Raw genomic sequence first — 21,578 nt, forward strand, 5'->3', positions numbered from 1 at the left:
ATAGGTTCTTATACGATTATGCATTTATTCTCATTTGGTGTGTGCGCATGTTTTCAGTGCTCTGTGGTTGGTGTCTAAAGACCTAATGCAGGAGCCATTGCATTAGTGCTGTCTGCTTCCTGCCGTCCTCCTCTAAATCATATTAGTACTCACTTTGTTTTTGTCTCATTTGCTGTTGCACAACAACACACAGACACACTGCCTATCACTTAAAAACAAGTAAGTTATTGCAGTGATGCCATTATATCATTTGTAATGTACCATGCTGACAGTGGCAGGGTTGTATTTTGTTTGACTTGTGTTGTTAAAGATTTAAGTGCTCATTGATCAAATTGGAGCACTTGTGCTAAAACTTAACTTAAAATATAGAATTCTTTCGTGTGTGTGTGTGTGCGTGTGCGTGTGTGTGTGTGTGTGTGTGTGTGTGTGTGAGACAGAGCAGAAGATAAAGACAGAGGGAGAGTTAATGCATTTTGCCTTGTGATGAGAAATACTTAGTACTCATCTATTTTTATTCTGTTTATGTTTTCCTCTTGTGAAAAGTCTCAGATAAAAGTGCCCATTGTTCCTGTCACAGCTCCTGGCATGTTCTAGCTGCTTTAAGGAAGTAGTGTCAGTTGTGCACACGCACACACACACACACACACACACACACACACAGACACGCAGAGTGTTGCGACAGTATTGCATTTAGCTTGCACCAGTGAGTAATCTAGGCTAAAACAAAACTAACAAGGGGAACCTCCACTATATTTGTTTAGCTGAATATGTCAGAGTTCATGTCAAACTAACCATAAATCATTAGTTGGTTAGCTTTTAAACACTTTAGCACTTCTGACAGTCAGGTATGGTAACATTCAAAAACATCTAGTCTAGATTTATAGAGCTCTGATTCCTCTGGGAGTTTGGACATCGACAGGCTTGAACTGGAAATTGAATTTTGTACGGTCTCGGCACAAACAGAGCTGAGAATACAGAAGAAAAACTGGGTGGGAGAACGAAGAAAAACAAAGCTTGAAGCCCCAAATGTCCTGTAAATACATGCAGTTAGAGCTGAGGAATACAAAGTTTGTCAGTTGTTGGATATTTTGCAGCGTTACACAAACTGCGGTCACCGTCCTCCATCTCTGGGGTTTATTTGGCTTTCGTTTGCTTCCAAACATCATTTGATTTGTGTGCATGTGTGCACTTCATGTGTTGCTTTTTGGAACATTTTATTGGAGATACTTACATGTCATCTGTTCTACTGTTTCAGCGATCGCCTCATTAACCGTGCGGGGGATTGCACACAGAGTGCCGACTGTCTGTGTCACATGTGCAGCAGCTGGCTTTAAGCACACTGTAAAAATAAAGTTTAACAGGAAACAACTCTGTCAAACAGAAATCCACCCAAACACTGCTATGCATTATGGGCCGCCCTGGCACACTGCCTAGATTATTTAGCATGTGCATAAATATGTTGTTGGGTGCTTGCTTGAATGTGTGCGACATAAAAGCAAAAGCTGAAGACATCCTGCTAAGATAACTTCGAGATTTGGCTTCTTTTATGCTTCACACACAAATGCACACGTCGACCTAGATGATTGTAGCTGATTTTTTTTAGCCTCATCTGAACACCATGTGTGTTTATATGTGAGGTTTCTACGTCACTTTTAAAGCACCTCACACACTCACAGCAAGTCAGACATGTTTACTAGCTCAGCACAGAGGAATACGCACGCTGTCCCTCGTCTGTTTTAAACTTTAATCAGAGGTGAGGTTCTCTGAAGTTCTCTGAAGTTGCTTAGAGCTTCCTCATCTTCCTCTCTAAGCGGATAGGGTGGCGACTCTTTAAGCAGATAGTGCAGTGGTTAAGAAAATATGCCAAGTGTGTTTGGGTCAACATTAAGAGCCAGGTTTTGGTGGACAGGATGGAAGACAGAAGTTTGGAGGGTTTAACATGAAATCCGTGGATTTTCAGCCATCATGTCCAAACTTTTCTGCCGTTGCAGGCGTGCGTTTTAATCATCCCCTCCGCCCTTCTTCTGGAAGCTTCACCTGCTTATGGATTTCTGACTCTTTTTAAGTGGATTTCTCAGTCAGCTTATTGAACTGCTGCCGACTGACTCTCAGGATTTTCCCCGTTCTTTACACAAATGTGTACTGACACACTTGCTGTACTGTGGTGCATCAGTTACAACACTTGAGTCAGAAAGCTGCTCAAATTTTGTTCGCACAGATGCCACATTGAGATTTGACAAACTCATTAACCATTCATGTCACATATCAGACTTGATCTTCAAGGACTCTAATATCCTGTTGCAACATCCCACTGAAGCGTGGTGTGTGTGTGCGTGTGTGTGTGTGTGTGTGTGTGTGCTGTGTGTGTGTGTGTGTGTGTGTGTGTGTCTGTGTGTGTGTGTGTGTGTGTGTGTGTGTGTGTGTGTGTGAGTGAGAATGCATGAAAGCACATTTGTGTGATTTAGCATGTGTTTGTCCGTCCTGTCCAGATGTGCAGGAATGGCTGAATGTTGTAATGCTTCCTGTTTTGCAAACCGTCTGAGGTCAGCCGAGGGCTGTAACGTTAGGCTGAGTGGAGTCGGAGCTCACAAAAAAATAAACAGGAGGGGAAACAAAATACAAAATAAATGAAGGTCTCATTAGATTGAAAAGTTCTTACACACCTGTTTCACGTGTTTTGCAAGCATGCCCTAAATCTAAAAAAAATTTCACAGGTTTTATTTGCATCCTGTTTGTCGTATTTCTGCATGTCACTTGTCAGGAATGCTATAATGATTGTCTTTGCAGCACACAAATAGGCATAAAGCCACCACTGGAAGTACACACATTGCTGTAAGTACAGATATTTTATAGTGTAAAACCAGTGACGCTCAACCACACCAATATATCACGGGACAAGCGTTTCGTGGCCTGAGGAAGGTTATCGTGGCTGCAACATGTGTGCACGCACGTGCACAGGACAGAGACAGATGAACTCCGGAGGGAAGGAGGAAAGAATAGAAATGGTAGTCATTACTCTAACCTTCATTCATATTCCACAAAAGTGAATCCCTTCACTGGTGACGACACACACTCTCACACTCGTGTGCCAGCAGATACACAAACCCTCATTTTACAGCCACGACACAGAAGCACACTTTCAAAGAAGGATGGGATGTTGCCACACAAACATACTCACACACACACAGAAAATAGCAGAGCACTCCTGCAAGGACGGAGCCATTAGTGTATCTGTGGGGAGTTTGTTTGTTTCTAATGGAGAGGGGAGTCAAGTCACTCAAGAGAGAAAACCAAGTGGACGGCAGTTTTTTCCTCACTTTTCTCACTCACTGCATCTGCTACCCATCAAATAATCACTGCGGCACTCCTACCTCCTGCTCTTCTTTTCAAGCTAACGACATTTTTGTTTTTCACCTTTGATTTTCATAAAATATAATCAAAAAGACAAAAAGTTGAAATGGATTCACCCACCAGCTCCTTCCTCGTCCTCCGCTGCGGTTATAAATCTATTAAAGAAAACCCATAAATGAGTCACTGTTGCACTGAGTGTCGGTCTCTATCATTAGAACTAAAGACAGGCACTGCGATTCATTTTGAGTCAGTCCTACGTACACGGCTCTACAGACCCACTGAATATTTGTGTGCAGCTGAAAGCAGTCTCCATCCAAACCACTTGAAGCCCTGAGGACCGTGTAAACATCTGGCTTTGCTGCTTTTAAGGGTCAGGAACGTGGCTCCTGAACAAATCTGACAAATCAAAGGGCAGAAATTAATTTTGACAAGCTTTGACCTGACCACACTCAACGGGACAAAAAAAACTAAAAAAGGGGGCAGTGGGTTTTTTTGCGTATCGATGTACATTTGTGTTGCCTTACCATCTGTCCTCTTGTTGTGGTGCAGTAGGCAGAGTATGGCTTCCAAAAATAAAACGCCTGCTCACTTTCCTCCTTCGTACCAAAGCTGCTTTGAAGTCTGTCAGTTTGTTTTGTGTCTCTGACTGAGAGCAGAGTCGCATTAAGATGGAGATACTGGCCTGTGTGTGCACTTACAGCAACAGTCTCGCTCAGACTCGCTGACTCTCATTTCAAGCGTCTGAGTGGGCCGTTATGAAAGGTGCCTCGGCCAGCTCTTCAGAGCAGGAGCGTGTTCACGAGTGTGTCGAGAAGAGGCAGGTGGATCCGCACGCACTCAGTGTAAACCAAATCAGTGTAACTCATCTGCAGCCCTGGGGAGCAGCCAGCCCTGACAGGGATATTTGCATCCCTAATTCCCTTAACGCTACTGCCTCTACGTCCCCCCCACACGCCAGCTGGGACCACCGAGGCCAGGGCAGAGGCAGGACAGGAAGTCACACTCACACATACACACGATAACACAGACCGTATCCAATCAATTTGACGCCAATGTTAAACAAAGCTCCCATTTAAGGTAATTAAAATCGCCCAATTAAAGCCCGCAGTTGTGTGTTTGTGTTTGTGTGTGTGCGCGCGCACACGTGAGCCTTTCAGACTTTTTTGTTTGCATGTATTCAGGCTTCTTTGTTCCTGCTAAACCTTTTGTATGACCGCATTACCTAAAACGAACATTTTAAGGATAAAAAGTGTCTTCTTACAGCTCGGATTTCCTCACAGCTTTCACACGAGTGCTCCCACATAACAAAGCCGGACTATTTTTTGTGATTAAACATTCCCAGTGTGTGTATGTGAATGTGAGCCACAAAGGTTTGCATCTCAATGACTTCACATTGAGCTGCCCGTCCCCAGGGCCCTTCCAATCAATTGTCTACGTGGCCGTCCTGTATAGGAAAAAGCAAAATCAATCCAGCTTCATAAATCTGCTCTGACGTTTTCCTCACTGTGTCTCAGTGTGTTTGCACGTGACGAGATGCAACGTACAAATGTACGTGTTCATTCAGCAGCTGTTGTTGAGAGTGGCAGTTAATAATTAGCCCCCCCTCACTCATTAGCATGACCTCTCCACCCCGTCACCTCCTCACTAACCAGCTGGACTGATTCCTAGGAGTGCCTGCTGTCTGTGTGTACGTGTGTGGCTATTTTCAGCAGCTAGGCCCCGTTTGCTGTAAATTTTAATGCAACAGTCCAGCTGACAAAGAAGCTACTACTACAGTAATATAAGCAACTTTAAATATATTGCAACAAAATGTATATGTAAACATGAACACGTGAAGCGTAGATATCACGTATTTGCTCGGCCAGAACGACTCTGTGACAGTCATGGATGTACTGATCTGATGTCATCCCTCATGTGCTGTGCGTGCTTAGGAGCCAGCTGGTCAGTTCTAATGGTCTATTGAACTGAACCTCGGGGTGAACTGAGTGCCCCATATCTGCCACCATAACACTTTTATTACCATCTCCTCGTTCGACACAAAAACATGTCAGGGAGTCGGAGAGAGCAGGGGTCAAAGCCAGTGAGGCGTCTTTGTTTCTGGCTACATGGAGTAAAAGTGGAAGCAGTTTGACACATTTGAGTAAAATTAGGTTCAATTTATTAGTAGTAAATTCCTAAGCATAAATACTGGATATCTGCATTGATTTATTAAGAATTTTCAGCCAGTTTTATTTGCAATCACACTCACACATAAACACATACGGTACATGTACACATGTGTGAAACAGCAGTGTAGCTACACCACTCAGCATGACGCCACGTGGCGTAATCTCAGTAGATTATAGCATATTAGGAAGGGGTGAGACAAATGTCAGTATGTCCCTTGATGGGATGACGTGTAAAAGGCTTTTGATTTATTCTGGCAGTGACAAAGTAGAGGGCAAGGAGGCACTATGAAATAAGCAAACACCAGGGCGTTGTGTTAGAGCTGTGTGGGTTTAAAGGCCTCCTGTTGTTTCGTCTGTCTGCATCATATTTAATTTATTTTGCTCTACTACCATCTGGGGAAAAATAAACCTGCTTACTCTGCATTCTCTTATCTGGGAGTCCTTCTAGTTTCACCATTTAAGTCCATAGTTGTAGAGTTTTTTCTGGCTTTGTTTTCATTATTGCATGCAATCCTAGATATTGCCACTGGGTGGATGAATTGAACACTGAATGATTATTAACCTATGCAGTCCACTGCAAGCATTTCTAATATAGAAAAACTTCACTGATTGGGTTTCAATTAATATTTTATTGTGCATCTGTATTCATTAAGCTCCTGTTCAAACGCACATGGACATTTTTAAGTTGCAGCATGACAATTTTTTGTGGTTAAGATCACTCACGTGTGTGTACCCCCTGCAGACCCAGAGTCCCAGAGGAAAAGGACGGTGCAGAATGTTCTGGACCTTCGACAGAACCTGGAGGAAACCATGACCAGCCTGAGAGGGGTGCAGCTCAGCCACAGGTCAGCAGTGTCAGGGTTGTTTCTCCTCTCTTCACATGAACTGAAAATAACTGATAGTAGCACAGATGCTGGGAAAAGGCTCATTGTGCAGGTGAAGTAACAACATCATTTTTGATTACTGAGAAAAGTATTAATTTGGAACAAACTGCATGCAGACAAACCGGTTTCCAAAGCAAAGGAAAAGAAAAATAGCAGGTCAGAGTAAAAAATAGTAACAGGTAGGATGGGCGGGTTGTTGTGTGTTTTGGGGTGAGCTGGTTGCATGAAGGCTCTGAGATCAAGATCGGTATTGTGAGTAAGTTGGTGTGTAATTTCCCACCTCCTCTTTGCTCTCTTTGAGTTGGTTGAAATGGGAGAGAAGCAGGATTAGCTCAAAGCTGGCTTCAAAGCAAACCCTTCCAATGCACACTCACGACTCGCATCTACACACACAAGAAGACGTGCAATGATGCGCTGATTAATTGCACCGGTGCTTCCTCTGTTTCCTGGGCTGGGTTCTAGTTGAGTTCGCCATATCCCCACACTTTGTCCTTGAGAGCTTCCGTCCGCCTGTCCATGAGTCTCCTGCTATGTGTCCTATCTGTGTCCCTCAGTGGGAGTCTCCCTTCATGTAAAGTAAATCAGCAGATGCTTCCCTGCTGGAATACATTTCCTTTGCCATTCATATTTTTATTTCACGGTAATAACGTTGAATCTCTCCCTGTTATGCCAAAAATGGAAGATTCACGTGTGAGCGTGATGTCGCATATCCGGTGAATAAAGGGTACTTAGGAGGGAACATTTATATGAATACAACAAGCGGATTAGTGAGCAAGCAAATTGTTTTCTTTACACATATTTTACTTGATATACTGAATAAACATAACAAACAGAAAGCCTGTGAAAATCTGTGTGGGCACGGCTCCACTTCCTTTCTGCCTGTTTAACATTAGCACTTTTAAAACTGTCTTTATTATTGGCTGGTTCCGCTTTGTTCTGTATCATGCAGAGAGGATTAATTTTAATGTAGCAAGCAAACGCATGTGCTGCCACACAGTTTGAGCGCTAGCAACTTTTAATATGCTAATTCTCATCACTGTCAGTGCAGACACTAAGCGTCGATGTGCTGCGCTGGCTTGGAACAGGACATTTATGCACTTTGTACACATTTCTACAAATATATGCCTGCATAAAGTAGGCACGTATTTACGTGGAGCATAGAGCAACACAAAGGAATGTGAAAACACATGCACCTCACATATAGCTTGCATGTGTACATATATGCAAACATGCACATCTCAGCTCGTGCATGCTTTTTAAATCGTGATGTTCCACTGAGAGAGGAGGATACAGGGTGGGGAGAGATTGATTGAAATCGAAGCGGAAATGAAACGCAGATATTCATTTCCTGCCTGTTAAAAATGTAGCTGTGAATAATTATTTTCATCACCTAAAAACTGTCTTTTTGTTTGTCTTTCCACAGCTGTGCAGAGGGGACTATGTGCTACGACAGCGATGAAGCCGCTGCCTTCTCAGTTTCCAGTCTGTCAAATCGTTCCTCTCCGCTGTCATGGCGTCAGGGTCAAGCTAGCCCTCGTCTCCAAGCTGGTGATGCTCCGTCCACGGGTAACGCCCACTCAGAAGTGCCCCTCAGGATCAGCCACGCATCTCGTATCCACCTTATCGAATCCCTGGACGACTCCAACCCGACCCTCCTGAAGGGAGATTACCTCAGCGACAGTGACCTCGGCGGGAAGAGCCCAAATGAAGATGATGACGAAGATGATGATGATATTGATGATCTGGGCAATGGGTAAGTTATTCTTTTATGTGGACAGCACATGGAAAGCTAACTAAGAAAACAGGCCACATTAATGGTCTTACCATTTCTTGTGAGGTGAATCCTGCCACCTGCCAGTTGTTACAATCCTAGAGCCACAGACAGAAGTGGAGTTAGTGGTTTGCCAGCACAACAAAGTCTTGATGAGCCCATCTGCAATGAATCACACCTCTTTCATAATGCCTGCCATGACATTGTCAGCTGTAGCCTCCCTCGTGCAGTTGGCTCTGCTATAGTCAGAAAGCAGCCCTGAGGCAAAGTCCGAAAATGATGTCAGCATTATGGAGCCCCTCACAGAGATCATCCTGTCATTCAGCTGCAGGCCCACTGGCTTCACCAGCAGGTTTCCATGTGCAGGACCCTTAACGACGCTGGCTCACCAGAACCTGCTGGCAAAGCTGGAATGCAAATGTCTTTGGAAAACTGGTCACTAAACCTGCCTAGCCAATGAGAGCGCAGCCAGAGCTCGTCATGGCCAGAATAGTTTTTGTTTTGAAGTAGCCATGGATTTCTTGGAACAAATGATTAAATTTTGTGGTGAGGTCACATCATAGAACAAAACATGAGCTCCAGAACTGTTCATCAGCATGTTTGTTGTGTCGTGTAGCAGCTTTAACCCGGGGAGGTCCACGCAGTCGAAACTTTGTTTCTCTTTTCTAATTGAGCTCGACAAAAACAAGAGTATTTATGATGTGAGACAAAACCCCTTAGAGACCACAGCTGGCTGTTCCCCGTGTTTCTGTGGCAGCAAATACTGAGCAGTTTATAAGAGGAGGGTCGCTATGTTCGTTTGTTATCAGCCAGACAATTAGACCAGAGTGAAATAATCCCAGTCAGATCGAGGTTAATGAGAGTGCTTTCGGATTTTTGCGCTGATATAATTACTGACAAGATTGCGTGTTGTTCCTCCATGAACTCGAGTAGTTCTTCGAGTTAGATGGACGGGTCATAGGAGTGACCATCCTGGCAGCTGCTCTTTATGCTCAAATTTTTACCGATCGTTACCTGGTGACGCCATTACCAGTCGTGCAGAATTACAAGACGCCCAACAATTCACCAACAGAAGAAATCAAGTTTCGAGGATTTGCTAAAGAATGACCTAAGCTGTGTTCTCTGGACTTTCTCGGTTAGTTTTGGACAACTTGCAGCTCTTGCCCCACTATGAGCAGATATGACACAACAGTTTTAACTCAACTGTAGACACGGCGTCGCATTTCACTGGCCAGCTCCAAGCACCGTGAACAAAAACACATTATCTTATAAACTGTGAGTGTGGCAGTGTGGGTGTGACCTGCAGAGCTTGTCCAACTAAACCTTTTTTTTTTTTAAAAGAGCTTGTCCTGGCCACACTTTGACATCTCCATAGTAACTGCAAAAATGCACCCCCAGTCACCAGGAAATCAGTTGCGACACAGTTCACATCCCTTTATTGCGTTACTGGGGATCTGGTCATGGCTGATTAGTGGTTGTACAGGTTTATGTTGTGTTTTGTGTTAGGAGGCTAAAAGAGGAGCAACAATAGTTGGCAGACTAAAGGAAAAAGATTGAGAAACAGAGGTGACAGCGGTGACAGAGTAGGCTCACAAACTCATACTGAGGCAAACATAAAGGGAAAAACAGCCTTTTTGTTTGTGCCTTCTGTTTAACATAGAACTGTGAAAGACAGAAATACAATAGTAATGATTCAGGGTTGATCCTCTAAACTTTAAAGCTGGGCTAAACACTGGTTTCTAGCAAGGGGTAAAGGTAGTGCTGACACATAGGCTCTAACTTAGGCTGCGTTCACACTGCAGGCGAAAGCGCATCAAATCCGATTTTTTTGACCCACGCGACCCATCTATCCGATCATGGTGTGACAGTGTGAACAGCACAAATCCGATATTTTCAAATCCGATCTGGGTCACTTTCGTATGTGGTGCTGAATCCGATACATTTGTGCCGTTCACACTGTCACACCATGATCGGATAGATGGGTCGCATAGGTCAAAAAAATCGGATTTGATGCGCTTTCGCCTGCAGTGTGAACGTAGCCATATTGTCCAAATGTAGATTAAGATTTCGGTTCTGGAGATTAACTAATCTTTATTTTATTTTTTACGGTTGGTTAATTTGTATTGTCCTGATCTGGAATCCGATGGATGTTGGTAAGAGTCAAACTTAAAGAAAAAAGCTTCTTAAAACAAAAGTTATCAAAACGTTTCAGCAGTTTTTCTGTGTGCGATTCTGTACATGTATTGTGTCCTGGTGACCATGTTTAAATGTGTGCTTCTATAACTGCGTAAATAAACACCCAGTGGTATTACCGAGTCCTACAGAGGGGATGAAGCCCTGAAATGTTCATCTTTATCTTCTTTTTTTTTCAAATAACTTTTACATGACCCAAGAAGTCTTGTCTGGTCGTGCCTAATGCTCCGTTATACTGTAACCTGTGTAATACACAGGTGTTTGCTTGCTGCGGTTTCAAACTACACACCTAATATATATATTTTACCACTAGAGGGCAGAATTGTCTTGTTCTGTGCTGGTCCCTCCACCCTTTGAGCTTTGAGAGCCCCAGTGCTCCATTTCTCCCTCTTAGCCCATAAGTTATTACACATACTTATCCATTATACATGCAGACACCACCCTGTCATACAGAGGTCGCACTACATATCTCCTCCTGTATATAATACACAGGATTTCCCCTTATGCATTATGCATTGTTTGGATTTTGTATTTCTCATCTCTTTGTTCTTCAAATGAAAGTGAAACAGAAGCAAACAAAATTCTTTCACAACATTCTCATTTTTGTCCTTAAACATGTGCAGATGACCATGTGACTCACTGCTGGACTCATCATGGCTCACATGAGTCACATGCACATACTAAGTTTACCGTGACTATACGTGGCTGAGCACGGACCCCATGTACTCACGCACACACGCTGAGTCATGATCCCGTCACTCAGTTATCTGTTTCCTGTGCTTTTCAAGCCTGGGCCTCTACTTACATCTGGAGCCAAGTCCCCCTCCCAGTATTTCCCCTGGACTCCCACTCATGTACGCGTCATTCAGATTTGTTCAATTGTTGCAGTGATTTACTTTGTGTAACCTGCACAAATATAAACGAAAGTTTTTGTGCAAATAATGCAGATCAACAGCATGTTTGCATATATACAGCCACGGGAAGCATTCGTTATTTGATCTTTACTTTAATTCATTTAAGTAAAAATACAGTTGGACAATAATATAAACTTGAGAGTTTGTGTCATTTTTAAATTAAAGGAAAAACAGCTTTTTGTTTTCTGCTCTCATAGATTTGATATTCAAAGGTAAGTTGCCATTTAAAGGCATAAAAACATATCATTACGTATTCATCACAGTGCAAACAGTCCGGTGTGCAGAGAGGCACCAACACCACAAAGAGCAATGGGGTCGATTCTGTACTAAGTATTTGAAAATATTTGAGCTGGAGCTAAGATATTGTGCTCAGACTAGCTCTAGTTTGTGTGTGCATGTGACTATACGTGCATGACCAGTGTGACTGTAATGAGCGCGCCTGTGTCTGAGCATCACATTGTTGTGATGGACAGCGTTAATTGTGGTGATAATTGGCCTACATGCGCAAATTCACGTGTTAACAACTGGTTGAGTGTGCGCTGTTTTCCACCCTGCTGGGTGCAGACACTTTAGCTTCTGGGTGGAAGCGACCTCCCATTAGTAAACGCATAGTCTCCATGGTTACACCGCGAGACAGGCTGGCTCAGTGCACTAAATGTCTGAATTATGAAAACATCGTGGAACAGGACAGACGCACACACACACATGCACACGCACGCACGCACTCTAAGCTCCCTGAAGCGTTTCTGTCTGAGTGCTTTGATTTAGTGCCACGTGCGTTCTAAAGCAACAGCAGTGAGCTGGCTTCTCTGTCACTTCAGCTACAGAGAAGTGAAACACAAACAGGAATGTTTTAATAGAGAAGTAATGTGTTTTGAAAACCAGCGAGGCCTGGAATAGGCTTTGAGATCATCACTGGTTGCTTTAGCCTTGTGACGGCGACTAAATGTTTGGCCTCACAGACACTTTAGAGGTAAAGTTAAATCTAAAGCATTATTAATTTAGTGCAGTTCAATAGACCTTATCATTGCCTCTGATCCTTATCTCCTGTGTTACTGGGATGTACTCCAAACTCCTCTACATGTGTACTTTGAGTGGGTATGAATGTTATTGCAGCTTAAATTTGTTGGTCACCAACTCCATCTACTGGCCAAAAACAAGTACGTGTCACATATACATGTGTTAGCATGAAGATAGACACATCCTGAACCTTTTGATTCATGAATTCTTTTTCTTGCATCTGGTTTTGACCTGGTTACTAATTCACTCTCAGCCATGTAGGTCTTCCTTATTGCTGAGACCCCGAACTTTTACACTGTGACTCACACTGAGGTCCAATTACAAACCCCTCCCAAAATCAGCACAGCACTCTGCTCCACTCTAAATGTTGTTATAACTTCAGCTGTGATTAAAATGAAATATAGTGGGAGAAACGTGGAGAAAACACATTAAATTCAATGGTTTTTTGAGGGGTTTTTCCCTTCTGAGCATGAGCACAGTTGTGTTCACATCTCTCCCGTGTTAGGATGTTAAAGGTGAGACGCATGTATGGTCAGAAGAATCTAAAGAAAAGAGACCTGAATGGCTTTTAAGGCAAGTTTTGAGGCCTTCTCTTGAGTTGTAAAGATGATGCAGTTGTAGTGTTTATCGCAGTGAAGTTAAGTCACGTTTGCATAAATATATGTTATAGGTTATCTTATCTTATATAATATTATAATTACTTGTTGATATTCTGTTAATTGTGCTGAAGTATGTGTGAAAACTTAAGACTGAAGGACTTTAAGCTGAACAGCCGTGAGTCGATCGTGAAAGTGTCAAGAAATTCTGAATGTCGACTTGATGCTTGTTGGAAATGTTGGAAGTGTCTCCCACGATTTTTGCTGCCTGTTTGCTTTTCATAGTTTACATAAATTATTGGCTAAGGAGTTAGGAACTGGGGATGCAACATATTTAGGCTGATGCTGACGGACATTTTGACCGACAGCTGATGCCAACAGTAAATATTTCAGTCTGTTTTGTAAAAGAAAAGATCAGACTGTTTGTTTTTTTTCAGAGAAACAAAGAAATCTAAGCCTGTTTGCATATTTTATGAACATTTAGTCGTCACAGAATTGACAAATATCGCCTGCAGATCAGTAAACGCTGTCTTCTATTTGCCCATATCTGTCCATAACACCAATAAGATGTGTATCTCATACAGTATGAGAACGTTACAGGGCACAGATGTGTGTATTTGTGCACCTATACTTTAGTATGGTGTTGTGTGTCGGAGGCAGATTCACATGAAAAGTTGATGAGAGGCAGATTGAGGTGTGTCTGAGGAGGTTGGCGGGGCGCGCTGTCTTACACCACCTACTTCTCTCTCGGCCTCTCAGCCTCTCTGCCTCTGTGCCATGCTCCTTTGGCTCTGTTTGCTCAGCGTGGCGTGTAATCAATTACTTTTTCTGTCATTATGGAGGGGACTTTCTTTTGTTCCAGCACGTGCGGCCAAACACTAGCGAGAACTCCCACGGAGAACACACACAGAGACGGCCAAAAACACCATTTATTAATTAATCGCAGCCATTTTGCTTTAGGATGGATCAACAGAGTCGTACGGAGATTTCTAACCACAACAGCCGCACTTTACTGTACAGGATAATTCGATTTAACTCACATCTAGCTGAATTTGCATTTAGCTGCATTGTGCATCTGCCGGACTATTTTTCTAAGGGGTGATGTAACCACCTCCAGCTCTAACAGCGGGAGGTTGCTGACAAACAATAATGACATTAATCTGTTTGTCTGTTAATATGGGACAGATAAGCATCCACCCACACATCTAATCATATGCACACATAGAAAGAGACAGACACCAACCCACAAACAAATTAAAAGAATTAGCGGAGAGTAACATATGGGGCTTCATGAGGGATTTGCAGGCCTAGAAACCCCCCTGACTCCTCCTATTTCGATGCAAACAATGCCCTTAACTCATGTTGTACTCTTGTGTGTTTGCTGAGGCTGTGTGAGCCTCACGGTTTTATCATTAACCTTTTTATTGCCCTGCATTATGCGACTTTGTTTCCTTTAAGACTAAACAAACAAAGCACAAACTGAATGAATGAACATTTCTCTCAGTTCAGTTTAACCGGTGCTCAAAGTATTTGCTTTGAGCCTTTTTTTCACCACTTTCACCTTTTCTGTTCTCACACATTTACTCATATCCACGTACAATTACACACACATGCTGGTATTAATGTTCAGCTAGGCCGGACTCCTGCTGGTCTCTATGGATATGTTTAGTTTGACTACTTGCCATTTCATTATTGTGAAACATACTGTTGAGCAACAGGCACATGTTCTGGATCGGATCTTGGGAGCTACTCTTACATCGCCCAGACAGATTATTCTCACGTTCTCCCTGAGAAAAAAAAACTTTGGGAAAGTCAGTGACTCAAAGAAAAAACAAGGTGCATCTAGATACTTTTCAGCCATGCTGTGAAACTTCCCTTTTTCGACCCTCCACCCAAGCAAACTCCAAAAACCACTGTCAGAGCTACTGTTGCCTGGACCCCCCACCCCCCCACGCTGAGGCTTGGTAAACCCCTATGGAGATGCGATGGCAAAGTCCCTCCTAATCCTTGGCTTCCTCTTATGGCAGGGTTCAGAAAAGCAAAAGAGGAGTGAAGGACTTGGTCAGCAGACTGCAAGGATAAGGGGGTTGTGATGGCCTGTGTGAGTGTGCAGGACCCCCGCATAGTTCAGAGGGATGCATTACCATGACAACAGTATAAGCGAATGACGAGAACAGTTTGTGCGCGAGTCATTCGGCTTCTTAACTTACAGAGGTCAAAGTGTCACGGCTTCACCCATTGACCAATTCCACTCCATTTCCTTTAAGGAAAGAGATGAACGCCACTCTTCCTGGAGGTGTTTGAAATTCACTTTTTTTTTCTTATGACGTAGTCACACTCGGCCTACAGAAGAGATGAAAAGAGGCAAGTGACCTGAAAACAGTGAACATGATACTAAAACAACAGCAGCCGACTTTAAACCACTTAACCCGCCAATATATCGGACTTTTTGGCAACAATTTTAATAGAAAACATATTGCTCAACCCCAACACATGGGAGACGATGGTGCTCACTGCATTGAAATGTCGTGTTAAGTGACCAGCAGTAATTATTCAGAATCATTTCTCTTTGTATTATCACAATAATAACTAGCAGATGTTTCTTGTGTCTTTTCTTTTGCTGAAGTCTTGTGATGAGTTCAACAGGAACATGCAAACTGATTTTTAGGATCAACAGCAGCTGGTCGGCCACTTCTGTCTGCTATGCAGAGTCTTGCCAGTTAAGCTTAGTATAGCTGGTCCTGTAGACTTTCTGTTGTTCCTGCTGCTGTTTCCATTTTGCCCTCAGCTGTTGGTGGTATATTCTGTGGAACATCACAGTAAGAAGGAAGTGACAAGGATACTGTTTATGGAAACAGAAATAACAGCAGAATTTTGTTTTTGCTTGAAACTTGTTGGTTTTTTTAATGCTGTAAGCAGCACATGGAAAAAAATCCATTCACTTTCATTAAATCTGGAATCGCAGTAATAAACATGAGACATCGGAAACTTTAAACAGTTTGTTGTGAAATGTTGTTCCCCTTTCGTAACTTCCAAATGAGTGTTTTCTGTTATTTAAAATAAAAAATGTTTGAGGAAATTGTCAGGTTCATTCCTGAGAAGATTGGTTCCCACAGTAACCCCCCCGATCCCCTCCATCCATCCACACACACACACACACACACACACACACACACACACACACACCCTCTTGCTAACCTTTATCTAACTCATTCATGTCCTCCCTTCACATCCACAGAGCCTGTAAAGAGCACGATGGGTTCATCTATTGGGGGTAAATGAAAATGCACGGTTAAGCTTATTGAGAGCTTTTCGGTCTCAGACCTGCGCTACAAGTGCAGTCTCACTCTCACGCATACTTGCGATATATGCAGTAAAGCCCAGTCTTGGAAGTGTAACAGCAGGGTGTGACGGGGGTTGGTAATGCGCATAAGAATTAGCCTTGCTTCCCTCCCATTGACTCCTACCGTGTTATTCTCTGGGGCTGTTTCCATGTTAGTCACACACTTTTCTTTTTGCCCTCCTGCCATCATTTTCCCTTCCTGTTCACTTCATTACACTGTGTCTTAATCTCTTTTCAAGCACGCACCACTTCTCCTGGTACTGAACATACCCTCATTAGCAGACTCGGGCTAAACTGGCTGCACAAATGTTTCGAGCTGCGTTTGAATTCTTTTGGATTTTTTTTTTCTTCCCCACCTCGCTTTCTTTTTTCTTTTTTTTTTGTCTCTTAAGAGGGAAAGCATCTTTGAAGTCAGGAATAGCATCCTCTCCAAGCAGGTGCCTAATGAGGTTCTTTGACATGGAAGGTCCAAAAGTTAAGCACAGAGTGCCTTTTCAGCCTGGGAAATCCACTCTGTGGTAACTGTGAGTGCATCACAATGGAGTTCTAACCAGTTTACAGACTTTTTGCAGGTTGGTATAAAAAGTATTGGTTATTAATTTGTCTAATATGTCTAAATATAAATAGTATATAGGACTTAGTCTATGACCATGTTGGAAAACACTGCAGACTGCAGGAATACTGCACCACTCTTAAGCTACATCCACACAAAGCAGCACGCAGTCTCAGTACAAACTAAATGTTTCACAGACCAGTTCAAATATCACATTCAGAGTCATTTTTACATATCTCACAGTCAACAAACTTCGTGTATTGTTGTATTGTTTATAAAAGAGTTTAAAAATCAAAAGCTCTTAAACCGCTGCTCATGGACGTCGTGGTGAGATTGTATTTCAAACTCAAGGTTTCCCACTTCACATCAAACGCTGTCTGAGCTTCTCTGTCAGGTCCCAGTGAGCATCCTGGTTACTTTCCAGGAAGAGTTGCTACAACAGGCTTGCTAGGTCAGATCTCGAAACTTTTTACATCACTTTCATCGCGGTACCAGTCTGTACTGCATGCATTACCTTAGCAGCGAGGCATGCGCAGGCTTACAGTTGCACTCTGTCTCTCTTCCATCTTTCTTTAATCTCAACAAATCTTTTGCCAATTTGCCGTACGGTGCATTTTGAGCATGTAAGCTTACGTGCATGGGGTGGCAACAGGCAGCTGTACTTAACGTTATACGTCAGACATGCAGCATAAACACACAAAATATCACAAAAATCACCACTCTTAGTAGAAATAGGAGAAACGAAACATTCTAATACATGGTTAATCATCAGTGGAGGCAACAATGCCACAAGTACAACCAGTATTTTGTGCATATGCCAAAAATCACGACCATACAATGGACCTCTCCATCACTGTAGGTGTAAATGTGCCCCGTGTCTAAATAAGAGCAGGAAGTCACTTTTAAGGGATGATGGAGCCAGTTATGTTGTCTACTGTATGTCGTGCTTGAAAGGGGCTTTAGGCCTCTTAGTTCATTGTAAGAAGTTCACTGAGAACAACTCAGTACTGTTAAATTAAACGCATGCTAGAGATATTTAAAATGACACTCGGCATTTAAAAGAAAGCTGGCTAGGAAATAATTACATATAGATGAGTTTTTGAGTGCAGACAGGAAGAGAAACATAAAACCAGGTAGGAGTGAGAAAGCAGACAACTGAAACTGAAACAAGGTAAAAGAGAAAGCTCTGTGTAATATAAGAAAACTTCGTTTTTCAGTATGATCAAAGTCTGTGAGGGATTTAAAGTGTGTTTATATTCATTACATTGCTGTTTCCACGTGGAAACATACAACAGCCCAGCTCATGGATACACACCGTGTCCGTGTGTGTTCCTGCGCTGATAAGGGGGATGAGTTTTCCCAGGTCTGTTGTCTCTTTCATCAGGAGGGGAGTGACCAGTTCCCAGGGTCGTATGGATGACCCTGTCTGTACACTGTCATTACATAGTTGCATCACTACCTAATTACACAGGTTTTCCTGCACCAACACAGACACACAGGGTCTTGAAAACTTGAAAACAAGCACTGTGCTCTTAGGTGGTGGGTGAAAGGGGGGTAGCAGTAAGAAAAAAAGGAAAAAAGAGACAGAGTGACTGTCTTTGATGAGTAAAGGCAAATAAACACAGGGGGAGACAGAGGGCATGTCTGGACATGAGTCAGTGGTTGGAGTAAAAGCTGGCCAGACGGACACTGAGAGCCGTCCAAGTAACCCTTCTGAGAGCTGACATAAATAAAAGCTAATGCTGAATGTGGGAGTAGTGTTGTGCTTTTGTGTGTGTGCGTGTGTGCGCACATAGCAACTGTTTTCCTTTCTCTATATTAGTAACGCTAGGCAACGACGATGGCAGCGGCTTCACACACCTGCGGTCCAGCATGCCAATGTGCCAGTCACATTCTGCAACACACACCAGCGCTGTGTGCCCACCTGGCCCTGCTTGGGACGGGCGAGCAGGGCCCTGAAGAATCCTGTCGTTGTTCCTGCTGCACTTAAAAACAGGGTGTTAATGAGCTCTTGCTTTCTCCCGCTCTGTCTTTATCCCTGTGTTGGGATTTTCCTCTTTATTTCTGACTCTCGCCTTTCTTTCTTTGCCTCTCACACATTTTCAGTGTCCTGATTTTACTGAAATGACGCTGTTAATTGCCTTCATTTCCCCCTCCTCTGACTGTCTCTCTCCTTTTGCCCTTCTTTCACTTATTGAACAGCAGACAGACAGATCTATTCACTGGGGTCCACTCAGTACTTAAAGTGTTTAAACACCACTGGATGTTGTGAGGGGAGTGGATACACAATACAAGTCTATTGCTCTGAAAGTCTCCAATAGCAAAAACACACAGTGCTACAATAGAAAGATAGTCTTTGGCCTCAGAGCCAGAAAGTGTCTTTTTGATCATGTAAAGAGCAAAAAAAAAGCAAAGAAGAAATAAAGAAAGCCAAAGAGCTGTCAAACCAAACTCTGCTGTAGAAGACACACATACCCCAGGCAACTGATGTTCTATAACGCATCAATAAAATATTTGTGTTACAGCTAAGTGGGTTGCCAAGAGGTACTAAGTCAATCCTACATTAGTGCATCAGGATTTAAAATACAATTCTGGGGTTTTCATTGGAAGTAGCCTACAAAATCATACCCCAAAGCATAAGGCCATGTGCTTTCAGCTGGGAAGAAATCTGGTAAATACTGTTAGAGAGTCCAGCAGCTCAGTGTAGTGGAAATTTTTATTTTGTGTCACCGGTACTGAATGTAAAGACTTTTTCCACCGACATTTGCTGTTAGAAGACGAAAACAAATTCAGTTCAGTGGAGCAGAGACTTGCTGTTAGACCGGAGTCAGGGGTTTGTGTATTGTGCGCCGATTAGTTTTGAAGAGTGTGGAAACGTCTTCGACGTGTGGCTTCGGAGAATTTGATGGCTCCGTGGTTGTCCCACGGCTCAGTGCGTGTTTAAACCTCTGCGCTTTTTTGGAAAACGCGCAGCTGGTCGCGATCAGTGAAACGGGCCGGAGGAGGAATTGGGTGTGTTGCCTGCCTTCCGTGCCTCCCTCCCTCCATGAGGGGGAGTGTGTGTGTCTGTGAGTGGAAGCACTGCGGGAGTGGGTCAGTCAGTCAACGCTGCTGACTCTTACAGGCGGTTCCCTGGTTATCAGAGCTGCGGAAAGCACCGGGTGGATTCTCTTTGGCCTCAGAGCTCTGGCAGCGGGATATGTTTAACGGGAACAAAGCGGCTTGAAAGCTGGACGGTTGTAGAATGAGCGGACGCGTGCTACACGGCAAAATGCTGCAGCTCCCGGCTCCGCAGCGCGCAGGGAGGACAATGCACTTTCTGTCAAGGTAATAAATGAGAATAGAACCTGCATGTGACTAGTGGGGATGCCGGATAAGAAGCTAATTGACACACACGTGTGCGGTTGTGTTTCTTCGTTAATGACACAAACTGGCGGTGCTCGGTCGTCGCAAAAGTGCTGCAGAGGCTCCGGCGGAGCCTGTGCGTAAAAATCGGCAGCATGTCTCATTGATAAAAGTCCAACAGCTGCGTGGTGGCACGTTTCAGTGTGCTGAATAGATTGCGCCGGGGCTGTTCTGGGATGGTATGTATCAGTCTAGACACCTAGTAAAGAAAGAGCTTTGATCCCCGTATAGATGGAGCTGCCTCTTTGCCATGCCGTTTATAGGCAGACCTCAATGCGCAAAGCCATATGTTGAATCAGCACTGCCTTTTATTGTTGCTGCTCGTAGACCAACTGATTTCAAGCAGCAGACTCTGCAGCCTGAATCCATATCTGAGGAGAACTTGCTGCAAATCATCTAATTACAGCGCTGAAGAGTGGATGTGAATGCAGCATAACTGCGCGCGCGCGTGAAGTGCGTGTTGGCCTTAAGTGTCTGTATTTTGCGGTCTGTTGTTTCATTGTGGATGCGATGACATTTGCTTGACGGTGTTCTGTGGCTCAGTCACTCATCAGTGGCAGGTAGCCTGTGATGTGAGTGGGTGTGTTCATATTGATCCGCTGCGGGACTGGACCGCATTCTACAGAACAGCTGACCTACATTCTCAGCTGAAGCGTTCTCGGTGTATCTTCTGTGATTGGGTGAAAATCAGCAAGCCTCCTCCATATCATCTTTATGCCCACACCATGTGAGAATTCTCTTAGACTATGTCTGAATGTGTGGGCTAATATAGGCCACTTGATAGCTGCAGGCTGTTAATGGTGAAGAAAGAAATGTGGAGAGAGATGCTCTTATTGAAAAAGCGACAACGACTCTGAAGTTGACTTGATTCACAGACACATTTGCCAAGATGCTCTGATGGTATTGATTCTACTTGTGTGGCTGTGCGTGGTGGTGGTGGTGGTGGGGGTGTAAATGGAGCTCGACTTTGCTCTTTTTGGTCAGTTGACCCCCAGAGCTTCTATTGAACCTTTATGTAAACCCATTAGAGCATTAGAGTGACTTTAGTTGCACACATAACAGACACACACACACACACTGTCCCACCGGACCATCTAGTGGGTTGAGTCAGTGTGTTTGACTTGGGCGCGCAGGCTTAAACAGACTGGCTGTCAAAAGAATGATAAACCTACAAATACATAGAAACTGACAGGAACACACTTAAAGCTTTCAGGCAATCACCAAACTGTATGATCGATGCCAGAGACGGTGGTAGTGAGAGTGTGAGTCCAAGTATGTATATGCCAGGGTGTGGGCACCAGCGTGTGTGTGTGTGTGTGTGTGTGTGTGTGTGTGTGTGTGTGCAGACATTAAACATGCGCCATTAGCCGACCACTTCTG

General features: G+C 43.6%; 1 protein-coding gene across 2 annotated transcripts in view; it reads left to right on the forward strand.

Annotated features, from left to right (window-relative positions):
• LOC102297641 (neuron navigator 1) overlaps positions 1-21,578 on the forward strand; it is a 74,260-nt gene that overhangs the window by 24,805 nt on the left and 27,877 nt on the right. For both annotated transcript variants that reach the window (XM_042227188.1, XM_042227191.1), the window contains exons 6-7: positions 6,262-6,364; positions 7,827-8,156. In XM_042227188.1, coding sequence (XP_042083122.1) covers positions 6,262-6,364; positions 7,827-8,156 — 433 coding nt within the window. The remainder of the gene's footprint in view (positions 1-6,261; positions 6,365-7,826; positions 8,157-21,578) is intronic.

The sequence above is a fragment of the Haplochromis burtoni genome, unplaced genomic scaffold (assembly GCF_018398535.1).
Source record: "Haplochromis burtoni strain Fernald_Lab_line unplaced genomic scaffold, NCSU_Asbu1 Contig_9, whole genome shotgun sequence".
Taxonomy (NCBI): Eukaryota; Metazoa; Chordata; class Actinopteri; order Cichliformes; family Cichlidae; genus Haplochromis; species Haplochromis burtoni.